The sequence below is a fragment of the Panthera pardus genome, unplaced genomic scaffold (genome assembly GCF_024362965.1).
Source record: "Panthera pardus isolate Hobbes unplaced genomic scaffold, ASM2436296v1 HiC_scaffold_16, whole genome shotgun sequence".
Classification (NCBI taxonomy): Eukaryota; Metazoa; Chordata; class Mammalia; order Carnivora; family Felidae; genus Panthera; species Panthera pardus.
In genome coordinates, this window is record NW_026526721.1 from 40,323,586 (window position 1) to 40,349,034 (window position 25,449).

Sequence of the window (25,449 nt, forward strand, 5' to 3'; positions counted from 1 at the left end):
TGAAACAATTATATTTTAAATTAAATGTGGAACTTAGTTTTTTAAGACTTTATTTTTTAGAGCAGTTTTAGGTTTACAGTAAAATTGAGAGGGAGGTACAGACATTTCCCATTATATCCCGATCCCCATATATACATAACCTTCTCCATTATCAACATTCTCAGAAAAAAAAAACCAAAAAAAAACAAAAAAAAATTACTCACCAGAAGAGTACTTTTTTTTTTTTTAACCAAGGATGAACCCATAGTGGCACATCATAACCACCCAAAGTCCAGTTTCTCTTAGGGTTCACTACTGGTGTTATATATAATCTATGGGTTTGGATAAATATAGTATCACACAGGGTATTTTCACTGCCCTAAAAGTCCTCTGTGCTCCCCACTTGTTCATTTCTTCTCTCCGTCTCCCAACCCTCACCTCTGGAAACCACTGATGTTTTTACTATTGTCATAGTTTTACCTTCTCCACCATATTGTATAGTTGGAATTATACAGTGTGTGGCCTTTTCAGATTGGCTTTTTTCACTCAGTAATGTACATTTAAGGTTCCACCATGTCTTTTCATAGCTTTATAGCTCATTTCGTTTTAGTGCTGAAAAATATTCCATTGCCTGGATTACCAGTTTATTTATCCATTCACCTAATGAAGGACATCTTGGTTGGTTTCAAGTTTTGGCAATCACGAATAAAGCTGCTGTAAATATCCGTGTGCAGGTTTCCGTGTGGACATAAATTTCAACTCCTTTGGGTAAATACTGAGGAGCACACCTGCTGAAATGTATGATAAGAGTGTTTAGTTTTGAAGGAAACTACCCAACTGTCTTCCAAAGTGGGTGTACTGTTTTGTATTCCCACCAGCAATGTATAAGAGTTCCTGTTGCTCATCCTCACCAGCATTTGCTGTTGTCAGTGTTACAAAATTGGGCCATTCTAATAGGAGTATAGTGGTATCTTGTTTTAATTTGTATTTCCCTGATGACGTATGGTGGGGACCATCTTTTCATATGCTTGTTTTTTTATCTGTATATCTTCTTTGGTGAGGTGTCTGTTAAGATTTTTGGCCCATTTTTAAATTAGATTATTAGTTTTCTTTTTGTTGAATTTTAAAAGGTCTTTGTAGATTTTGGGTAATAGTCCTTTATCAGATGTGTCTTTTACAAATATTTTCTTCCAATCTGTGGCTTATCTTTTAATTTTCTTGATATTGTCTTTCACAGAGCACAGTTTTTAATTTTAACAAAGACGAGCTTATCAATTATTTCTTTCATGGCTCATGACTATAGTATTGTAAAAAGGCATCACCATACCCAGAAGCTTATTTACTAGGAGTTTTATAGTTCTGCATTTTCTGTTTATGTCTGTGATCCACTTTGAGTTAATCTCTGTGAAAGGTATAAAGCATGTGTCTAGATTTTTTTTTTTTTTTTTTTTGCATGTGGATGTCCAGTTATTCCAGCACCATTTGTTGATGAGACTATCTCCACTCGACTGTATTATTGCCTTTGCTCCTTTATCAAAGACCAGTTGACTATATTTATGGGGGTCTGTTTCTGGGCTCTTTTCTGTTCTGTTCTCTTGATGTATTTGTCTTTTCTTTCACCAATACAACAATGTCCTTATTAGCGTTAGTCTTCCAACTTTTTTCTTCAATATTGTATTGGCTATTCTGGGTCTTTTCCTCTGCATATAAACTTTAGTATCAATTTGTTGATACCCGTAAAATAACCTGCTGGGGTTTTGATTGGGATTTAATTCAATTTGTAGATCAAGATATTGACATCATGACAATATTGAGTTTTCCTATTCATGAATATGGAATATCTTTCCCATTTTAGTTTTTTGATTCATTCATTAGTTTTATAATTTTCCTCATGTAGACCTTATAATTATTTGGTTAGATTTATGCCTAAGTATTTCATTCTTGGGATGCTAATATAAATGGTATTGTATATTAGTTTGTGAAAACATTTTAAAAAAATGTTAATGTTTATTTATTATTGAGAGGCAGAGCATGAGAGGAGCAGAGAGAGGGGGAGACACAGAATCTGAAGCAGGCTCCAGGATTCGGGTGTCAGCACAGAGCCCGACATGGGGCTTGAACTCATGAACCGAGAGATCATGACCTGAGCTGAAGTCAGATGCTTAACTGACTGAGCCACCCAGGCGCCCCAGTTTGTGAAAACATTTTTAAAGCTACTTAAAAATGATTAGTAGGATATATGAAACATCAGGTTTACCAAGAAATAATGTAATTTAGAATGCGGTATTAGAATGTTTTTAGTACATATCTTCAAATCCTTTTAGGTGAAATCATGAATAATTCTAAAAGATTCTAATAACTTCTGCCTTCCTTTTCCCAGTTCTCATGCGTGCGTGCACACACACACACACACAGACACACACATCCTACCACTTGGACATTTTACTAATTTTTTTTTTTTTAAGTTTATTTATTTACTTAGAGCATGTGCACACATGTGAGGGAGGGAAGGGCAGAGAGAGGGAGAGAGAGAATCCCAAGCAGACTCTGCCCTATCAGTGCAGAGCCAGATGTGGGGATTAATCTCATGAACCATGAGATCATGTGACAGATGATCTCAAGAAATCAAGAATTGGACACTTAACCAACTGAGCCACCCAGGCACCCCAACATTCAGTAATTCTTAAAGGATAACTAGGTTTCATTTGCCCAACATAATAATCTAAAATGATATGGGCTTATATAAGACATTTTTAAACCAATACTTTTGAATTTTAAATTCTAAAATACATATTTATTTTTCACAAACATTCTCTTTAATAGATCAGCTTAATATTAGTGGCAAATTTTAATAGAATAGAAAGCCATCAGTATATATTGTCTCTATTTAAAGTTTGATTATTTTTCTTAAGAAAGAAGTTCCAGGACTGATGTCACTGAAGATAAGAAAGTTAAGAAATAAGATAAACTGCTAGGTTATTTGAATTGTTCATCCTGGTGGTTACAGCATGTTAAATTAAAGTTATATATTGGTTTGAGAGTGGTAGTGAGAAAAATTATCCAAAATAGTGAGTCATGAGATATTTGGGCTTTAAAAGGATACCACATTCCTAAGAACACCAATATTTATCTCTTAGGAATCAGTGAAAAAAAATCTTATGTTTATTTTGAGAGAGAAAGTGTGCATGTGTGCACCCACACAGCAGGGGACGGTGGGGCAGGGGAGGAGAGAATCCCAAGCAGGCTCTGAGCTGTCAGTGCAGAGCCTGACATGGGGCTCAATCTCACAAACTGCAGGATCATGACCTGAGCCGAAAACAAGAGTCAGATGCTTAACTGACTGAGTCACACCCACACTCCCTGGAATCGGTCAAATTTAAATACATGTTTTACATGATATGTTTCTGTCTATCTAGTTTATTTCTCATAATAGTTTTTGAAAACTATCACCATAACACGATTTCACAGAGCGATTTACAGCACGGACCACAGCTATCAGGCACCATAAACGTAAGACATTTCAGTCATCACTGTGTATTCATATACTTTCTCTCTGTTGTCCCGATTGCCACACTCTCCACTCTCAAGAAAACTGTCATTTTCATAACCAGTTCCCAGACTATCAGGTCTGTCAAACTTTAGCACTCTTCTGTCCCATGCATCACCCCCTAACCCCACCATATACACACATAATTATAAACTGGTACACACATTAAGCAATCTTAAGGAATTTAAAATCTGTCATTCTGATATCAAGTAATTCTTTAAAAACTTTAGTAAGCATAAGGTCACACAGAAAGCTTGTTATTTAATGCAGGTTTTCATGCCTATTCTCAGAGCTTTTAATTTCATAGTGCTGGGTAAGGAACTATACTTTTTAAAATCTTTCCTCTTTGACATTTTAATTATTATGTGTAGTGGTATGGATCTCCTTGGGTTCACCTTGATCCAAATTCTCTGTGCTCCTGAGCCTGGATGTCTCTTTCCTTCCCCAGGTTGGGAAAGTTTTAAGGTATTATTTCTTCATTCTTTTGGGACCCCTGTAATGTAAATGTTTGTTTACTCAGTGTTATCCAAGATAGCCCTTAAGCCATACTCATTTTTTAAAAATTTTATTTATTTATTTATTTATTTATTTTTATTTTTTCTCTTTCTTTGTTGAAGTCCTGAGTTTATGACTGTTACTTTGAACTCTTTATCAGGTAGATCGCTTATCCCTGTTCTATTTAGTTCTTTTTCTGAGGCTTTGTCTTGTTCTTTCATTTGGAGCATATTCCTCTGTCCCCATTTGCTTGACTTTCTGTGTTTATTTCTGTGAATTAGGTGGAACAGCTACTTCTCCTAAACTTGAAGGAATGATCCTGTGTATGGTTATCCCCTGTGTGGATTGTGTGTGCCTGATGACTTTGGCTAGCTGGCTAGAGCTGTAGCTGTCATAGGCTGAATGTCCTGGGACTCCCTGTGCTGGGGCCATGCTGGTGGGACGGCCAGAGCTGAAGTAGGTGTAGGCTGGGCTGCTCCTGGGGTTTTCTGTACAGAGGGCACACCAGCAGGACAGCTGAAGCTGAAGTGGGTACAGGGTGGTCTCAGGGCTCTCTTGTGTTGTGGGTGATAGCAGAAGCTAAAGTGGGTGCAGGCTGAGGCATCCTGGGGCATTCTGTGTGGGGTGCCCTTTTCGGGCAGCTGGAGCAGAAGCAGGTGTGGACCACAGTGTCCTGGCAAGTTGTCTGGAGCTGAAGTGGTGTGGGTCTGGAGCGTTCCAGGGTGCTTTGTGCCTGTGTTACCTTGTCAAGTAGTCTTGAGCTACAGTGTACACTGACAAGGGTGACCCGGTATGCACTGTACTGGGCCTCCTTAGTGAGACAGTTGGGGCTGGTATGGGTAGAGGACCAGGGCTCATTGAGGTGGTAGGGTGTCTGGACCATGCTCCTGTCCATGCTGTCAAGGTGGATGGGGAATGTGTAAACTGTGGTGCTTGACAGCCCCACTGACCTAGAGAAAGTTCCAGCAGTCTCCCTGCCATTTGGTAGAGTTCTAGGGCTAGATCCTTTATATTCTAGTTGCCCTTTTAAACTGCAACTTTTTTTTCTGTACCTCAGAGCAGATGAATCTGCTCATAGTCCCTTATTACTGTCCCTCCCCACTGCAGTTTACAGGGGTGAGAGTGGGGATTCCCTATTACCATGTCTCCGTCTTTCTTGCCATTCTCTATGTGGTCGCTCTTACTTTTGTTGTTCAGCTGTTCAGTCAGTCCTCAGTTCTTCAGGAGGAATTGCTCTCTGTGTAGGTGCAGATTTGTTGTGTCCCTGGAGGAGGTGAGTTCAGGCTCTGCCTACGTCGCCATCTTGGACCTAAATTCTTAAAAATATTTAAAAGAATACCTAGAAGATGAATTTAATGATAAACTCATTTAATATTATTATTTTATAGATTAAAATCTTCAGACTCAGAGATAGAGTCAAATAGCTAATTAGTAGCAGAGCTGGGTCTAGAAATTAGTGGACTTATCTTCCAGGGAAGTATATTTTTATTTAGATGATGCAAATTCGTATTAAAAAGTTTACCATGTAAATTGGAATTTCAAAGAGAGGAGGGGATCAGGAGGCAGTGGTAAGACAATTTTAAATAGTTTTTAAAGAGTTATCATTTCTTGATATGTAGTTATTCTGAAATATAATCATGACTGTTAAAGTAGATCTTTTCCTATGCGTAAAGGAATGTTCTGACTTTGACTATATTAAACCAACAGAATATCTTTAGCCTCTTCATTTTAATATACTCATAAGTAAACTGAAATCCCAAGTACAAACAAACAAACAAACAAACAAAAAAATGCTTTCTTCTTTTGGCTAACCATTTTACTATTTAGGGAGGGATCTTAAAAATAGAAGAGTGCCTATCTTTCCTGCCCCCACCCACTGGCACCTTCTAAGAATAGAAGCTGGGTGTGTGACTCCCAGCTGCCTAACTGGAAAGGAATCTTCAGCCTGTTCCTTTGTCCGTCCTTCTGAGTGGGCGGGGTACTGATTACCTGCTCTCTTATTTCTTCTACCTCTCCTCAATATTTCTGAATGCTGGGGTCCTTTTCTCTTACTTCTAAAAGTTGATTTTCACCATAACTTGAAGAGCAGGATTCTTTCATGCCTCCAAGGTCCGTGTTGTCTGTCTCATTTTGGCTTTCCCTATGAACCAGCTTACCTCATCTCCCCCGTCTCTGTGGACAGAACCTGATCCATAGTCCAGTTTTGGTCTATCTGAAGCCAGTAGAGCAAGCAACCAACCCCATTTCTCTGCCATTGCTAACAATAACAAGTAGTAGTAATAATAACAGCAGCTACTAATATCTTCTGAGTGCTTCCTATAGTCTGTATTTCATATATACATTCCCATGTAAATAATGCCATGTAAATAATGAAGTAATGAAGTAAATAATGAAGCTAAGATTCAAACCCAGGCAGCCTGACTCACAGCCTCTATTAAATATTACTTACTATAAATAGATCAAACATAAAAAAAATGTATGTTGTAAAGGTGGCTGTAGACCCTGTTATAGCCTACATTCTCTGCAGCCTGTTACTTGATGATTTTATTAGTAGCTAGCTACCCGGGAAATGTGTTTGTGTACCATATAGGAGCTATGTTTTCTAAAGGACTTCTATTTGAGAAGAAAATGTAAGCTTCATCAACACTGTTTGCTCATGAGCAAAGAAGACTATTGTGGGTTTTCAGAGCATTTTGTTTTCCTTCAAAATCTAAAGTACAAGTAAAACCTGATACCCCTTTTATAAATTCAGTCAAAATGGAGCTTCATAATCATATCCTGAGATTTCTGCTTTGCCTACTTTTAGAAAGCTAAAATCCATTCTGGCAGCCCTTTCCTGGCAAATTTATTAGAATCTTGGGATTACATTTTGTTCAAGTTTCATCCTGAATTAACAGAAACAAAGGGAAATGAGATCTCTCTCTTCAAAAAAGAAAAATAATAATAGTGTACCCTAAGGATGTCTATTAGGAGTCTCAATTTATTTTTTGGAGCAAGTTGGAGAATATATACATTTCTAATATGTTAAACATTGATCTGTGTAATAATGAGTGCAGTGAATACTCTCCCCTAATTTCCAACTATCATTTTTTATTTTTTGTCTTTAAATCTGTTGCAGAGATCTGCCAGGTCTTCTTAAACACAGTAATCTGCTTGCCTTTTATCTCATCCCTTTGTTTATAAAATACCCCTATTTAGAATGTCCACCATCATCTTATACATCATTCTGGGTCTGCAATTTCCCTTAATAGATTTCCTCAAGAGGCTCCCTCTAAATGCTCTTAGCATTTAGGAAGACATTTTTTTTTTTTTTTTTTTTTTACCACTTTATTAACTAGCAGATATTTGTTGAATAAATCTCACTGGTTGGTACTATTAAGATTATAAAGATAAGGAAAGAATAAAGGAAGTTAGTGATTTATGAAACATCAGTACATACCAGACATTTCACCTAGGTGTTTCCACTTAACTGTCCATTATTTTTATGTCTAAGAAAACTGGATAAAAGGGATAAAAGCCACCTAGCTGGTAATAAAATGGAGTTAGAATTTATACTAGTCAATTTGCAAGTGATAGCATCCTATGTCTAATTAGTTTAGGAAAAAGTTAGTGCACATGGAAAAAATACTGGGTCATGACAAAAAAAGGGGAAGGATAGAATAGGTCCCCAAAGATAACTGCTTCCAGGGACACTGATTTTTCTGCCAGTTGACTTCATTCTCTCCTGTTGCAGACCGGAAGGAATGTCAACAGTCTCCAGCCTTCATAGTTTAGAGTTGAGAACATTCCAGGGACTCTGACCGGCCTGACTGGGGTCAGTTTCCTATAATTAATATCGTAAGGAGGGTGAGGACGGTCACATAGTTCAAATGGTTACTGGGGTTCCAACCTTGTGTAGTAGGTTATTTCCAGAAAAAGATGGCTCACTGTGAACTGGGTAATATCACACCGTTTGGTATAGAATGCCCTAATGAGAAATCTCTTATTCCCAGTCTCATGTTTTTGCTACTACCTCCACTATACAATGTGTCACTGAGATTAACAACGGGGATTAACAACAGTTGGGGGAACAGGCCCCATAAAATGTCAACAAGGAAATACATGAAAGGCATGAAACCAACAAGAGGGATAGATCTATTCTGAGGTAGTTATCACTTTAGATTGGGGTATTCGTGAAGGCATTCACGAAGAAGGGGTATTTGATAATGGACTCTGAAAGATAAGCTCATCTTAGAAATGAGGTACTTTCTGAGTACAGCAATTAGCATAAAAAAAAATGAGAATAAACAAAGCACATTAACTAACCTTGAAGAGTGCCCAGGACTATAATCCTATCCCGACTCCAAAACCCACGTTTCTGTTGCTGTTAATACTATGTGACATACGGAATAAGCACTGGATGAAATTATTTGAAAGTCTGGAAACAGAGCAGTTTAGCAGCTGTAGAAGTGCATATGTAAAATTAGAGGGCCTAAGGTGGTAGCACTGAGAAAGAATGGTATGGCTATGGGCAAAAATATAATTAGAATACAAAGGCTGTGGAAAATAAACAGATGAGAACCAAAGAGGTTCGAGGAATGTTTAGTGTCATTGACTGACCTAGCAAAAGATAATCAATTTTGTAGGAGTATTATTCATTCTAAGTGGGTTATGGTGATAGAAAGCAATCTAAATTGAAATATCCACAAATGGAAATTGGGAAAGAAGTCAGAGCTACAGATTTGGGAGCAAAGTGTGAAACCTGGTGAGCTTTTATATGCAAAAAAAGTGGGGTTGTGAACTGAAACTTATTAACACCCATACAGCTAGAAGAAGATGGAATCAGAATTTTGGTTTTACTACTTCTGTGTTGCTTGCCATTATTTTCTGTTTTGTGCTTTCTGTATTGTCTAAGTAGACTATGTACACCTTCACGATAGTAGTCAAGCTATCCTTAGACTTAATAGCTGCATGTGCTGGGCTCAAAGTACATGCTCAGTAAATCACTTAAAAAACAAACAAACAAAACCATTTTCATCAATTATCTTAATACTTTTTAGATTATGATGCTTTATGTAACTTGACACACTTTAAAGAATTCTAATTTACTAGAATGGGATACCTAAACATATCAATTATATGTTGATTTCCTTTGCCTCAAGACCCACTGCTGCTCCTCCTTTGTCCATCTAATAACCTTGGTCACATCTTAGAAACCAATCTACCTGTGAAATGCTTTAAATGGCCCATAGCTTTTCTGTTTAAAAATACTACATCTTAAGGAAGAATAGATGATCTTAAACATAAAATTTCAGAATCAGTACTACAGTGTCTTACACTTTAAACCTATACCACAACAGGTATCTTAATAGATTGAAAATGAAAAACATGGACATATCTTTATAGAAAGTATACAAAATTGATTTCTAAATTTACAAGTAAAGTATTAATTAAAGGTCAAAGTTTATTTTTTTAAAGTAATATCATTGATATAGGTACACCGGGATTAGAATTTGTTATCATGTACTAGAGGTGCCTTGGGTTTGTCAGCATATGATTGGAATTCATTCCTTATCACTGAAGATTACAATTTCTGATCTCTCTTTTTGTCCCATACAGGTAGCAGAAGTAGCTGGAGGTTAACATAACATCCATTTATGCCCATTTTGTATCCATCGCAGCCCGGGTACTATAGAATCAGCAAAAGATAGCTAATGCCTGTATTTGAATAAACTCTATTTTTAATATTTCTCTTTTTTTTTCTCATTTACAGGGAGTTGATTTTCATATGGAGTAAACTTCAGCTTAAGTCTAATCCTTCAAAGCAAGTTTTTGTAGATCAATGCTACCAGCTTTTAAGAACAGCAACTAATGTGAGAGTCATATTTCCTTTCATGAAAATCATTAAAGATGAGGTAAATAGGATATATTTATCCCTTAATTTTAAATGAAATGTAAATGACAGTTCACCGAAACTTGAATATTTTATGATAAAATGTTTCTGAAAAGGAGGAGGATTCAAAGGCCACATATCATATCCTTCCCTTTCCCCAACTGCAATCTCCCAACTTGGTACTAAGCATTTACATAAGTGAAAATAACTGAAAAAAGACCGAAAAACTGCCAATTTACTGTTACTTAAAATTTAATATGGGAACAACTGCTTCGATAAGAAGTAATTATCTCTTTTCTTTAAAATTAAAAGTGTTACTTTTAACATTATCCTAAATCCTGTTTGTAGAATCTTAACTTATTTGCAAATGAACTTTGTATATACATAGGTCACTTTCACAGAAAAATATAGTTCATAATTTTAAGTCTGGTGTTAAGGTGAAAAGGAACAATGAATTCTGAAGCATTTTTGAAATCTGACAAATTTTTAAAGTATTTATTTGAAGTAACAGTAAAATTCATTACCTGTTTTTAAAAATAGTTCTGAAGTAAGTTTTTCATGGTCACTTAAAAGTGAATACAGTTCTGTGTAAGACTCTTACATAGGCATGAAACTGGATCCTGCAAACGCTTTAACTTTTTCCCCTCAAATATTAACAGAACCTTGAATACCAAGATAGGAAAGATAAAGCTACCCTACATTTTAGGTAGCTCCATTTGGCTGAATCTATATGTGGGTTATTTTTAAATATATAAGGAACATCCAATAAATAATGTATTTTAATATTTCTTATAAATTTATCCATTTTTCACACTAATTATCATGTCATTCATTAGATGTATGACCGTGTAGTGATTATATTCCCATGATATAAAGTTAGCAGCATTATATTCAGAGAGCTTTGTAAATTTCCGATTTTATTTTACTAACTGCATTCATAGCTTCATTATTAAACAGTGAAATGTCATTCAAATGCATTGTTGGGGCACCTGGGTGGCTCAGTCTGTTAGGCATCCAGCTTTGGCTCAGGTCCTGATTTCGCTGTTCATGAATTTAAGCCCCATATCAGGTTCTGTGCTGACAGTTCAGAGCTCAGAGCCTGGAGCCTGCTTTAGATTCTGTGTCACCCTCTCTCTCTGCCCCTCCCCCACTCGCCCTCTCTCTCTCCCTCTCTCAAAAATAAACATTTAAAAAAAAATGCATTGTCAAAGTTAATCTCTACCCCCATCAAAAAGGGAAAGAAAACCAAACAAGCTATGTTTTAGAATCCTTCCAATATTTTTTTATTTTTATTTTTATTTATTTAAAAAAATTTTTTTTGAGAGAGAGAGACAGAGTGTGAACACAGGAGGGGCAGAGAGAGAGGTAGACAACAGAGTCTGAAGCAGGCTCCAGGCTCTGAGCTGTCAGCACAGAGCCCAATGCGGGCCTTGACCCACGAACTGTGAGATCATGACCTGAGCTGAAGTTGGACATTTAACTGACTGAGCCACCCAGGCACCCTCCTTCTCAATATTTAAATTGCACCAGAATCACCAGTAAAACTTTTTTTGTTAATTTTTTTTTTAATGTTTATTTATTTTTGAGAGAGAGACAGAATGTGAGTGGGTTAGGGGCAGAGAGAGAGGGAGACACAGAATCCGAAGCAGGCTCCAGGCTCTGAGCTGTCAGCACAGAGCCTGACGCGGGGCTCGAACTCACAAACCGTGAGATCATGACCTGAGCCAAAGTTGGATGCTCAACCGACTGAGCCACCCAGGCGCCCCAGTAAAACTTTTTAAAAAATAAAAATGTATCCATATATATACATAGGATTCTTATTTGCACCAAAAGTTGAGTTTTGTTATGCAAAGTTTACAATATAGGTGATGTTCAGCCAGTTGTCATAAAGCTTTCTTATTTTCACATGTCTACTCAACATGAGAATATAAGAGGAAAAATTCAAAGATGAAATACATATTGAAAATGTGCTTAACTGTGTATACTCTACTAAAAACATCTTTAATGATGGAATAAATCACATACGTGCTTTAGCGCTCTGAGAAGAAGCAAAAAGAATGCCGTGTGAATTCAGAAGAATGAGACCTTACAAATGGCTTATCTGAAAAGGCTCACAGAGGAAGATGCTTTAAGCTGGGTTTTAAACGACAGAGGAGGAGAATACTAACATGTAAAGGATTTTGCAGTTTACAGAGCACTTTTGCCTCACTACATCAATTGTTTTTCTCACAAGTGTCCATTAGCATTAATATGGTAGGAGAAAAACGTGAGGAAGTGTGTGGGAGATGAAACTAGTCAGAGACTGTCTGAAGTTGTAGGGCAGGTGGGTGATGGTTGTTGGAAATACTTAAGGGACTTGCATGCCGCACTGAAAGTTGGAACTCAGTCCATAAATATATTGCGATTGTTGAAGGATTTCAGGTAAGGAAGTATCCTGTTGCATTTTGTGATGATTTTGAATTTTTTTTTTAAAGTTTTATTCTTTTTAATTTTTTTAAATGTTTATTTTTAAGAGAGTGAGTGAGCACAAACTGGGGAGGGACAAAGAAAGAGGGGGACAGAGGATCCGAAGAGGGTTCTGCGCTGACAGCAGCAAGCCTGATATGGGACTCGAACTTATGAACATGAGATCATTACCTGAGCTGAAGATGGATACTCAACTAAGCCACTCAGGTGCCCTATGATCTTAAAAATTTTAGAATTGGGCACCTGGATACATGATAATTTCATGAGTTAAGACAGAGGATTTAGATAGAACTTAGGAGAGAGAGAAGGAATTCTGTTTTGAAGCAGTGAATTTTTAATTTACTATATCTGGAAAATCTAGGTGGAAATATCTAATTGTGATAGATACGAAGAAATAAAAAAATTGAGTTCAGAAAAAGATTCCAAGCTGAAATGATGGATTTACATAGGAGAAAGCTAACGTCAGTAGAATAGATCCAATCCCATTCATATTTGCAAACATTTATTTAAAGGTCAATGTATTATGCCAACTTCTATGTTAACAACAGGAGGATATAAAAAATGAGATACTGTCCCTGTGATTTAAGAATCCAAAGTCAGGGCGTAGGGGCATATACAGTTACAAAACAATATATATGTACTTTTTATAAATCAGTATAAACTATTCTCAGTGGAAAGAAGAGGGATGTTTAACTCTACTCCAGGGCTGGGGCCAGAATATGAATGGGGAGAAAAACTTCCAGAGTAAAACTGACTCTCAAAAAATGAACAGGAAACGGGTAGAAATTTACTACCTAGATAACATGGGATTATAACATGCAAAGTTAAGGTCTGCCTGTGGAAATGTAAGTAAGTAGTCAAGCAGGACTACAAAGCACATAAAGGACTAAGAAGACATGAGGCTGGCAAGGTAGTGTTCCTCCCTGTCATCTACATATGCAGGCAGCGCATGTGCATGTGAGCGCACACACACACACACACACACACACGCACAATCTTAAAGACATATTATCATTGTATCTTTTTTCTATTCAAACAAGCATTTAGATCATTTCTGATCACTAGAGGCATCATTTATAATTTGAGTTAAGGTGGACACATAACAAATTCCCAAGTTCAGTTACCTTTGAGTCATCAGTAAGTTTCAAAGCTTGATAATTTTCAGATAACTTCCAAGTAGGTTCATTATTTTGATTTTTATTAGATTTGGAAAGACTGTAATTGCCCTGTTCATGTGGGCCCCACTTTTCCTCTTACTTGGATAAATAATATTATGTAATAAGATAAGTAATGTTTTTAGTGCAGGTTTATGAATGTCTGTAAGCAGTCTTTTTTTTTAAAATCTAGCTCTTTTTAAACATCAAAATTGATAAATGCTTTAAACATTTATTTAATTTAAGCATTATTCAATTTAACCCTTCTACCTTAGAATGTAAGATTGGTACCTAAAATAAATGGGGGGCTAGATTTGTAAGAAACCTTAATCACCATAAGGTTATGAAGCATTTTTTATCGATTAGTAGGGTTTGTCAAACTTAAAAACTAATTATATTGGAAGCTAAAATGCTATCTCCTCCAGATTATTGTCAAGTTAAAGAAGAAAGATTTACTTCTATATTAAAGAAGAATTAAAATAAGGCTACCTGATGAGGAAAACTGCACATGTAGCATAATGTGTTTATTTAGCTCTCATTTCAGAGTTATATTTAAAAAAATAAAACAATGTAAAAATGTTTTTTACAAAGGTATTTAGTAATATTTTTCCTCTTACAGGTTGAAGAAGATGGCTTACAAATCTGTGTCGAAATATGTGGTTGTGCCCTACAACTAGATCTTCATGATGATCCCAAAACTAAATGTTTAATATATAAAACAATTGCACATTTTTTGCCAAATGATTTGGAGATCCTCAGGATTTGTGCACTCTCAATATTTTTTCTTGAGCGCTCCCTGGAAGCTTACCATACTGTTGAAGAGCTTTACAAACGTCCAGATGAGGAATATAACGAAGGCACAAGTAGTGTTCAAAATCGAGTTCGTTTTGAATTACTTCCGATTTTGAAAAAGGGATTGTTTTTTGATCCTGAATTCTGGAACTTCGTAATGATTAAGAAAAACTGTGTAGCATTATTGAGTGATAAATCAGCAGTTAGATTTCTAAATGAAAGTACACTGGAAAATTCTACAGGTAATCTGAAAAAGGCAGTGGAACAGCAAGGTTTAGATGAAGGGCTTGACTCTCTTACCGATCAGAGCACTGGAGAGCCTGATCCTGATGATTTGTCTAGAGTGCAACCTAAGGGTCACATTAATACAAAGAAAAATATTATGGCTCTTAATGTTTCCAAAGTAGATCACAATGTCCCAAGGCATCGGTGTATGTTATGTAACAAGGAATTTCTAGGCGGTCACATTGTAAGGCATGCCCAGGCTCATCAGAAAAAGGGCAGTTTTTCATGTGTGATATGTGGTAGGAAATTTAGAAACAAAGGACTTATGCAGAAGCATTTAAAGAATCATGTTAAGAAAATACAAAGACAGCAAATTGCTGCAGCTCAACAGGAGGATCAAGAAATCCCCACTGTGGAAGAAATAAATTGTTCCGATGCTTTCATTTCATTTGAGAATGGGAATTCTGATAATAAGGATTTGGAAGCAGACACAATTACTGCTTCCAGTGATGGAAACAAAGAGGTCATCCCTGCACATGTGGCTGAATTCATTGAAATTCCCATAAGTGTATCCGAAGATGTAATTGAGAACATGATTGAAAATGGGAATCCTGATACTTCTTTAAATAATGTCTCAGAACCTTTGCCTGTATGTGAGGATGACTATGAGGAGGAAGAGGATGAAGAAGGTGATTATGAAGAAGACGATTATGACCTGAATCAAGAAACTTCCGTACTTCATAAAATCAATGGAACTGTGTGCCATCCAAAAGAGATATATGCTACAGATCAAGAAGGGAACTTTAAGTGCCCTGCTCTTGGTTGTGTCAGGATATTTAAAAGAATCGGATTTCTAAATAAACATGCAAGGACTGTACATCCAACTGATTTAAATGTGCGGCAAACGGTAATGAAGTGGAGCAAAGGAAAATGCAAATTCTGTCAAAGACAATTTGAAGATTCTCAACATTTTATAGATCACCTTAATAGACACAGCTACCCAAATGTGTACTTCTGTTTGCATTTTAATTGCAACGAGTCATTTAAGTTGCCATTCCAGCTTGCTCAGCACACAAAAAGTCACAGGATATTTCAAGCTCAGTGTAGTTTTCCAGAATGTCACGAGCTTTTTGAAGATCTTCCTCTGCTCTATGAACATGAAGCTCAGCATTATTTGAGTAAAACACCAGAATCCTCCGCACAACCAAGTGAAACAATTCTTTGGGATGTTCTTACAGACTCAAATCCTAATCATCAGGAAAAAGACTCATCTAGTAATGAGAAACAAACTCTCACTCTGCCAGTTTCTACTAGCAAATCAAGGAAAGATTCCACAGAACCAAAGACGTGTACAGAAAGTATGGAGAAGAAAACAGATGGTTTAGTTCAGAATGGAAATGAACATTCTGACGACACTGTTTCTGATATAAGCTTGATAGACCAAAAGATGCCTGACATAGAGCCAAATTCTGAAAGTAATTATAGTATTAGTGATTTAGTCAATGGACACAGTGGAACAGAGCAGACACCTTTAGTTTCGTCAGAGCCTGCTTTGAAAACTGATACAAACAGAATCAGGACAGAAAATGGTTCCATTTTACCCAGTGTTGTACCACAAGAACATAATACCCTGCCAGTATCTCAGGCACCTTCCAAACCAAATCTGACGAGTGAACATACTTCATATGGCTTAATTTTAACAAAGCCGTATGTCAGACCACTGCCTCCCAGTTACCTTGATGAACGGTACCTTAGTATGCCAAAACGCAGAAAATTTCTGACTGATAGAGTAGATGCCTGTTCTGATCAAGATAACGTTTGTAAAAAATCCGTGAAAAGATTAAGATGTGGCAAATGCCTGACCACCTACTGTAATGCAGAAGCACTTGAGGCTCACCTTGCACAAAAGAAATGTCAGACACTCTTTGGATTTGATTCAGATGATGAAAGTAAGTCTTCTATCTTCTTAGTAGGTGTTATCTGTAGAAACAGAAAATGCCATAGATCTTTATGAGGTTAAGAAAGTTAACATTTGCATAGTGCAGATTATAAAGCACCACCCCATATGTTATTTCTTTCAATCCATTCCACTACTATGAAGGTGATATTACTATTCCTGTTTCATAGATCAAGCAACTGAAGTTCACAAGTGAGTAATTTGCATAGGTACAGCCTATGAACTTGTGGAAGCCAGAATTTGTACATGGTTTTTCATGTTCTTTGATCATACTCTTCACTGTGTGTCCAAGACATTTTCTTCATTGCAGATTTCATGTAATAAAAATTTTAGAAATGAAGTAATTATGATGGAAATGTTTTTCATCTGCATGCCAGAATATAAACCAAGTGAAGCTGAGCTTCTATTATAGAAACAGAAGTGAAAAAGAACCAGAAAATAACTGAAAAAAATTGAGCAAAAGAAAAGCTTGCTTTTCTACTAATAACAATATTTTTTGAATGAGTAAGGGGTAAAATAGGAATCTAACTTAGAATTCCAGTTGAACTATAAAATTTGAATTAACAGACATGTTCTGTTTTACAGGTGCCTGATAAAAATGTTTCAGAATGATCTGTCGATCAAGCAGTAGTGTGAAAAAAGCACTGCAAGAAATTGCATCATCAGTTTGCTATTTTCCTGATGGCCTTAATTTTCAAGCGGTCTTGGATTTACTAAAGATAAAGACAAAGCACATTTTCTAGAATGAACTCAGAGAGGAGATGTGCTGGTTTAGACTCCAAAAGGGTTATTAAAAAACTCCCAAAGTACCAGTTATCCAGAAAACCACATTTTTTAAAAAGTTGATGACTATTAATGCAGCATGTTCAGTTTTACCTATGTGAGAAACATGTTTGGGCAACTAGTCAGAAAGGAAAACCAGCTATGGCCTTACAGAAAGGGAAAAGTTAACCAGTTATTAAAAAAAAGGGGGGGGGGGAAGTGGGGGTGGTTTACAATAAACAGCTTAAAGTATTCTACAAAAGAAATTTGTTTTCTTGTCATGCATAATCAGATTATGTCCTCCCCTTCTCGTCAAACACGGTTTAAAGAACTATTGGTATTTGGTTTATTATAATTTAAAAACTGATACATGAAAATAAAATTTGATTTATCACCATGCTATCCATAAAAGATTGTAACTTGTTTCCAGATGATTGATTAGACAGGATAGAGTTCAATGAATGGCATGCCAGCACTGAAAATTAAGCAAAAGAAAAGAAAACACTTTGCTAATAAGCTCCACTTTCCATTTTGGTAATACCAATGAGTTGTATTTAAAGGCAGCAGTGTCAATCTTAAATAGAAAAAGAACCATCAGTAACTTTGAGGAGAGATGGGAGGAATCTAAGACCATTAAAGGCTATCTAATTGAAGGAAAACACTGAATTGCAAATAACTCAATGTGAATAATGGTATAAGCACACTGGGATATTTCTATTTGTATATAGAGTAGTGTTAGGACATTGCTTGATGATTCATAGTAAGGTCCTTTTAGACATTAATGTGAGTTATCTAAGTACAGTCCTATAAAAATAACTGGCTGTAAAAAAAAATGTCAGCTAAAATCAGGTCAAGAATTCATTGGTTTTATTCAGTTAGGAGAGTTAATTCTAAAATAAGCCATACTACTCATGCTTTCTTATTTATTAGTGATGAATTTGGTCTGAATAGTAATTTTTATATATAAAAGGAAATATGTACACAAAAATTTGCACAGCAAGAACACAGTTAAGATATATTGATGCTTTTATTTTCCTTGATGACCAGTAATTTTCCTAAGGAAGATTTTAACTTACTAGTCAATGAATTGTTCAAACACAAAATGTTTTTTAAAATACCCTCTCAGATATGTTCCACTTGTACATTCTCTAAAAGAGGAAATTTAGTGATCTTTTACCTAGTAGTGTGTTAATCTATAGCAGGGATAAAATGAGCAAAAATACAAAGGCAAATTCTTAAAAAATGGAGCTACTAATGTGCCATCGTCAACCAAATATTCCAGTTATTCAAACAGACACGTTTTTGTTCAAAGCAGATAATCTTGTCAGACCTTAGTATTATAGCTTCTTTAATGAAGTCACTAAGGAAGGGACATTTCTTCAAGGTAGCATCCAGACTTTATCAAGTTGGGATTTCCAGGCCATGAGGATTTAAAAAAATTCCCAATTTTATTATTTATTCATTCACTACTATGCAAGTGATAGTCACAAATCCATTCCAATCAAATTTAAGTTTTTGTTTTGTTGTGTAGCCTACATTAGGCTGTGGGATTTACATTTAAATGACACATAAGTAAACGCAACTCAATCAGATTTTTAAATCCGTTAAGGTCAACTAAAAAAAAAAATGTTTTCCATATTTCCTGAAGCTAAAAATATACTTGAGTTCTATTTCAGTTCAATATAAAGTACATCATGTAATAAAAAGTCTGTTTGGACACTATTTGGACAGTGAGGTTTTTTTTTTTTAAATATAATTTCTGCTTTGTATATTTTCCAGAAGTTTAAAATTACAATTTAGCATTTTATCACATCTTTTAACTTTCACTTTTTATAAGTTGTGACTATTGACATAAATCCATGTCTGAAAATTGTTATTTTTATTCATTATGCAGTTCATATCAAGAGGTTTTAAACATATTCCACTTGTTAATTTTATCTTTAATTTGAGGTTTTATTTCTACTTTTGTGTTGCTAAGGGAAAACTATTTCTGAAACATTGAGATCAAATTGGCCTATAAATAATTAAATCAAGGAATGTTTTATAAAAATCTATTTGGCTATGCTGTTCTAAACCTCTTTATATAATCTCAAATAATTGCTATTGAAAGAATGTGTACATTTCATCATGTATGTCTTATAAAGCATAAACTTACATCATTTTGCTTTTGTGGGGTGCATAAACTTCCAACAGTTCTCATTGGGGATTTGGAAGAAAAGGAAGCTTTCTTATTCCTCAGTTCTTCTCTTTTACTTTTCTACTTCTTCTGTTTTGAGGATGTGTTTATCTTACATGGACCAAGTTTCAATCTTTTTTTTTTTTTTTAATAAAAATTTCCTTCAAAACATTAAACATTAACTTTCTGCTGTTTCAGTAAGGTCAAGAAAATAGCAAATCTGAATTTTTGCTGCTCAGATATTACAGAAAAGAGGGATCTCCGTGGACAAGGACACTGGTACTTTGGGCTCTAGCCATATCCATTTTTTTAAACCACCGATTATATGAGTAGATAACTTATAACACTGAACTTGTGATTCTTTTCAAATCACACTTGAAGGTTCAGCCGTACTCCTTTCATGTTTGGTTTAAACTGTTGTATGGATGAAAAACCTAAAAGGGATGATAGTGTTTATCTTTTAATTTATTTGGTACTGTAAAACACCTTTTCAGAATGCCTAAATGCTGCATATGCATTTTGGAATTGTTAATATGTGAAAGATATTACAGATTCAGCAAGAAAGGAAATTTGTGCTTCCTTGTTGAACATTAAATTATTTTACTTTGCATTTTATAAGAGTACAAATTAAAACTGAGCCATTGAACTGCAATAATTCAACAATAGCGTCTCATTTCAAGAAATTTTTTGTACTGTACATAGACTTGTTCAATAAAACATTGTCCTTGTTGGTAATGAAGTGTTCAGTTTTATGTAGCACATTGCTTCAAAAGGAATTAGGCTTAAGGTATATATTCAGTAAGAAATTTCTATTAGGTCTCCTAAGAGAGTAACTTAGTTAATATTACCATATTCAGATGATTAATTAAAAAAAAATTAAAATAGAAAAGTCTAAAAGTTTACATAAAACCTTTTTAGATATTATTTTAACTAATGTCTACATGCAGGAATTACAAGTTGATAGAATGCTGGTTCCTCAAGTTATTTCAGGTACCCTTTGCAAACTTAGTAGGTGGACAAATTATCAGAACTCTTCAAATGAAAGACAATGGATGGATTTATCTATGTTGGTAAATCTTCAAAGATGAAGAGCCTCTGGTGGAATTCCAAACAAAAAACCAAACACTGGGAAGTCACTTTGAAATAAGATGTAAATATGATGAAAATTACTTCCTAAAAAGCATTTCAGTGGGACAATGTGTAAACCAATTAATCTGTATCTAAAAGTGAGGTCTGTGAGTGTGAGGGCTCCTACTTTTCTGGTTGACTAACAAAGCAAAACCCCCTACACTCAGCTATAACTTGCAACAGGAAAAGAATGAGAGCTGAAGTAGAAAAAGCACCTGTTTGATGCGATGAGATACCAATGCAAATGAAAGGACAGTGTCAAATACAGTGGTTTGTACATATTACAAACATGCTTGGAAAAACACTGACAAAGCTATGGAAGCCCTCTAGACCTGAGATCTAGAATTCTCAGCCTATGCTTTACGATCATGATTTTAGACTACTAAATGCATTGAGGAAGTATTTAGATAAAAAATATTGGGGTTATCTAATTTTTCTTTTTTGAGACTTGAGGAATTTTGGGAAGCAGTCAAATATTACTAAGTGTGCTTCCACGATAAACAAATGAGGTTGCCTTTCAGTGCATAATATAAATTCCATACCAATTTCAAGAGCGAACTGCTAAAAGAGTCAGAAGTTTGGGCTACATATCAAGACGTCAAATGGAGGCAATCCAATATTACATGGAGTAAAAACTAAAAATGAGAGGGAGGTCCATGCCTTAACTTATGAGTGTTACACAAAGAAGAAGAAATGTCTTCTATGTTACCAAATTATACTAGCTATTTTATATGTTATCTCTAATTGTTAAAACAACTCATAGATATGAACCCTGCATTTTAGAAACCAAACCTCAGATATATTAACTAACTTGACTGAAGCCACAGGACAGGTGGGATTGAAAAATCAGGTGTCCTCCTAAAACCATAATGCCATGCAGTTTTCTCCACAAATATGGGTGGATCTAATATATCCAAAGAGAGGATTAGACTTTCCTCAGGATCAGTGATTTCAGAGACAAAGGATGAAATCTGGTAGGGGCAGGTGGCCGAGGTTTCATTTTCTTCTACTAGCAGTGATTCTTATTCTTACAGTTTGGTCCTGGGAGCACCAAAATCAGCATCATCTAAGAACTTGTTACAAATGCTAAATTTTGGTCAGTTGAGGGACCAGTCTGTCGTTTAACAAGTCCTCTGGGTGACTCTAATGATGCTAAGGTTTAAAAACCACAGATCTAAGGCATCAAGCTGCTTCATATTTCCCCAGAAGGTAAACTATTCCCCCTTAAATTCATAGAGCATTCTTAGAAACTCTTGATGTCCAGGACATTTAAAGAAGGTCCCCTATTAATAGGTACTTTAACTACTGTTAGGTGAAATAGATATTGTAATACTAAGATCTCACCCCCCCAAGCCACTCTAATCTAGAAAACCTTCTTATTTTTTTTCTCAAAAAGTATTCAGTAAGTGAAAACTACCAGAATGTGATTTATTGGAAGCAGCTCAAAGAGATGTGGGGACCAACTGTATTCAAATTCCAGCATGATAGTTTCTGGTTGTGGAGCCTTAAGCAATTAAGTGCATCCCACTGAGCTCAGACTCCCACATATGTCAAAAGAGGAGAGCTATTCTTGCAAGGTTGTAAGAATTAAGTAGGTGAAGGGCCCAGTGCTGAGCCCTTAACTGTTAACAGTTTTACTAAATTTCTCTTCAGGTCATGGTTCTTGTACTGGCTTTGGCTCTAGACAAAAATAGCCGTGCTGTTTTATTCGTGCATTTTTCACTACTGCTCCCCTCACCAGTAATCCTTCACCCTCTTTCTGTCCCACCCCTCATTCTTTGCGTTATCTTCTTAGGCATCACCACTTTCTCCAGAAAGCCGGATCTCTCTTGGTAACTCATTTCCCAGTTAAAACCTCCTTCTCCCAGACTTCCTCCTCTCAGCAAATGGCAGCTCATTACCCAAACCAAATCTTGCAGTTATCCCGAACCCATTATCAAGTTTTCCACTCTACCTCCAGCCACCAGCATCTCTCACCTGGACTACTGTCTCCTAATTGGGCTCCCTGCCTCTACCTTTGCCTTTCTTCAGTCTGTTCTTCACACCAGTAGCCAAAAAGATCCTGTCAAAGCAAGTCAGATGATGCCATTCGTCAGTTTAAAATTCTCCAAAGCCTTTACAACTCATTCATTTATTCAACAAATATTTATTGCATACCTACTATGTGCCAGGTTCTGTAATAGGCAATAAAAATAAATAAATAAATAAAAATCCCCGGCTCACAGAACTCACATTCTACTGGAGGGCAACATATAGTGTGTTATAAGTGCTATGGAGAAAACTTAAGTGGATAGGGAAAATAGAAGTAAGCATAACATTGTTGATGATGATTTTAAACAGGATGATAAAGGAAGGTTTATTTAATAAGCTGATTTTCTTATTGCTATTTTTAATTTTTATTTTATTTTTTTATTAAATTTTTTTTAACGTTTAAATTTTATCTAAATCCAAGTTAGTTAACATATAGTGTAGTAATGATTTTAGGAGTATTATTTAGTGATTGATCACTTACATAGAACACCCAGTGCTCATCCCAGCAAGTGCCATCTTTATGCCCATCGCCCCACCAAACACCCTTCCAGCAACCCTCAGCTTGTTCTCTGTATATAAGAGTCTCTTATGGTTTGCCTCCCTCTCTGTTTTTATCTTATTTTGATAAGGCAACTTTGGAGCAGGGACCTGAATGAAGTTAAGAGAAAGAAAGCCATTCAGGTATCTCAGGGAAAAATCTGCCAGGAAGAACAGCAAGAGCAAAGGCTCTGAGGCAAGTCCCTATAAGGCAAGTTTAAGGAACAAACAGCAAGGGGACCACTGTGACTAGTGTGGAGTGAGAGATTGAGAGAATAACAGAAAATGAAGACAGAGGTAAAAGATAAGAGCCAAAGTCTTCACAATGGCCTGCAAGGCTCTCGATCTGCAGTATCCCAATACAGTATCCACTAGCCACATGTGGCTATCAAAATTCAAATAAAACTGAAAATTCAGTGCCTCGGTTGTACTAGCCACATTACAACCACTCAACAGCCACACATGGCTGATGGGTAGTGTACTGAACAACACAGATCCAGAACATCTCATTCTGGATGTTATCTCATCATTATCTCAAAGTATTTTTGGACAGGTGGTCTCTATCAGTGGTTCTCAACTGGGGGTGGTGATTTGTCCTCCAGGGTACATTTGGCAAATTGGAGATATTTTTGGTAGCCACAGCTGAGGGGAGGAGATGCCACTGGCATCTAGTGGGTGGAGGCAAGGGACGCTGTTAAGCGTTCTACAATGCATAGAACAGCCCCCACAACAAAGAATTATCCTGCCCAAAATGGTACTAGTGCCTTGATTGAGAAACCTTGCTCTAGATCAATCTCGTCTGCAACTCTAACCTCACCACCTCCTCCTTGTATAAGCCACTCTGGCCTCCTTCCTACACGCCAAGCATTCTGCTTCTTCCTTGGAACCTCTAATGTTTCTTCCTACAACACTCTTCTGTGGTCCACTCAAGTTCCTCAGATCTTTCTTTCAATACTACTTAGAGAAGCCTTTCTTGACAGCCTGTATAAAATAGCAACATTCTCTCCATCCCCCTCCTTTAGACATATTTTTCTCCATAGCAGGTCCTGGCACAGAATATAGTTTCTTACATGTTTACTGTCTACTTCCTCCAGCTAGAATGTCATCTACTTGCAACACTCCCAAAACCTCCTTAAAAGAAGGGACTCTGACATTTCTCTGAATCTTCAAATAGTAGCATAGTAGGCACTCTTTAATACTTAATGAAAAATGAAGAATTTTTATCTGTTGAGTAAATGATACCCCAAATAACACCCACTAGCAAATTAGCCATGCTCTGAATGCCTACACTACATTTACGGTATATTTTACAAGTGATATATAACTGATATTTTTTAAAAGGTTAAATTTGCTCACGTGTATCTGAAGATATGTGTATTTCATCTACTAAATGGCAATACTCTAATGAAATATTAACAAATCTAAAATATGCCTAAAATATGGAAGGAGATAGAGCCAAGGTGTTAAGTCTGATTCCTCATCGGGCTCGGTCTAGCAGAACATGTTTCCCTCGAGTGAATGCGAGTTGCTGCCAAACAGTAATAAACAGCTACTATATACTGAGTTCTTTCTAGGTGCCAGGCACCGTCCTTCACCCCTCCCCCCTCCCCCAAACCTTCGAGGTAGCTAACTCTACTAGGTCCGTTTCGAGATAGGAAACTGAGGGACGAAGAAGCCAAGAAGCGCGTCCGAGGTCACAGTTAGTGAATGGCGGAGTAAAACCCTGGTAACCTGACTTCCAGAATCCTCAACCTTAAAACTGCTCGCGATACAGCATCGCCTAAAACCAAGCCGGCGAGGACCGGAATGGAAGCAAGAGCCGATCGCAGATTGTTAGGAAATCAAGAGGGCTTGACATAGGATAGGTGATTTTAACTATTCACAGCATAATGCGAAACAAAAGCGAATTATTTTAACACTGTACTATGTAAGTTAAGAATATCAACTACAGGTGCACCCAACTCAGAATTGGCCGCAGAAGACGTTCAAGCGCTCCCGGGGGTCAGGCCCAGGGGCGGGCAGCAGGCTCCTCCATTGGCCGGCCCCGCGGCATCACGGGAGCTCGCCGTGCGCGGGGACCGCCACCCGCTTTCCACGCACCTGCACCTGCGCAGCCCTCCCAGCCGCTTTTTTGGAGGATGGACTCCTGAAGAGCTCAGGGCTTCTCTTTGTGCAACCAGATCCCTCAGGGAAGATCGCTGTTCTCCGTGCAAACGCAGTACTTCCCTAAAGTGAGATCCGTTGAAGTCCCCTCCGTCCTGTCCAGCCCGGAACGACAAGTCGGAACACCACATTTCCTGAACTGACCTTGTTGGCAATCACTTCCGC

At 36.7% G+C, this 25,449-nt stretch overlaps 1 protein-coding gene and 1 long non-coding RNA gene across 8 annotated transcripts in view; one reads left to right on the forward strand and one right to left on the reverse strand.

Moving 5' to 3' along the window:
• Window positions 1–20,160, forward strand: part of ZNF654 (zinc finger protein 654) — a 94,781-nt gene extending 74,621 nt beyond the window's left edge. For 3 of the 4 annotated variants that reach the window (XM_053903231.1, XM_053903232.1, XM_053903233.1), the window contains 2 exons: window positions 9,774–9,915; window positions 14,133–16,827. In XM_053903231.1, coding sequence (XP_053759206.1) covers window positions 9,774–9,915; window positions 14,133–16,544 — 2,554 coding nt within the window. In that variant the 3' untranslated portion in view covers window positions 16,545–16,827. Of the gene's footprint in view, window positions 1–9,773; window positions 9,916–14,132; window positions 16,828–17,072 lie in introns of those variants that run through there. The other variant, XM_019429951.2, reaches the window with a different exon arrangement.
• Window positions 28–25,335, reverse strand: LOC109255343 (uncharacterized). Of its 4 annotated transcripts, none has more exons than XR_008422438.1 (5): window positions 25,222–25,335; window positions 22,531–22,615; window positions 16,428–16,510; window positions 5,206–5,360; window positions 28–4,019 (listed from the first exon to the last, which is right to left on the reverse strand). It is a non-coding gene; the product is annotated as an uncharacterized LOC109255343 (long non-coding RNA). The 4 variants fall into 4 exon arrangements; XR_002075188.2 differs by having other exon boundaries at window positions 5,162–5,360; XR_002075187.2 differs by lacking the exon at window positions 28–4,019 and having other exon boundaries at window positions 4,026–5,337.
• Window positions 25,336–25,449: the final 114 nt, after the last annotated feature.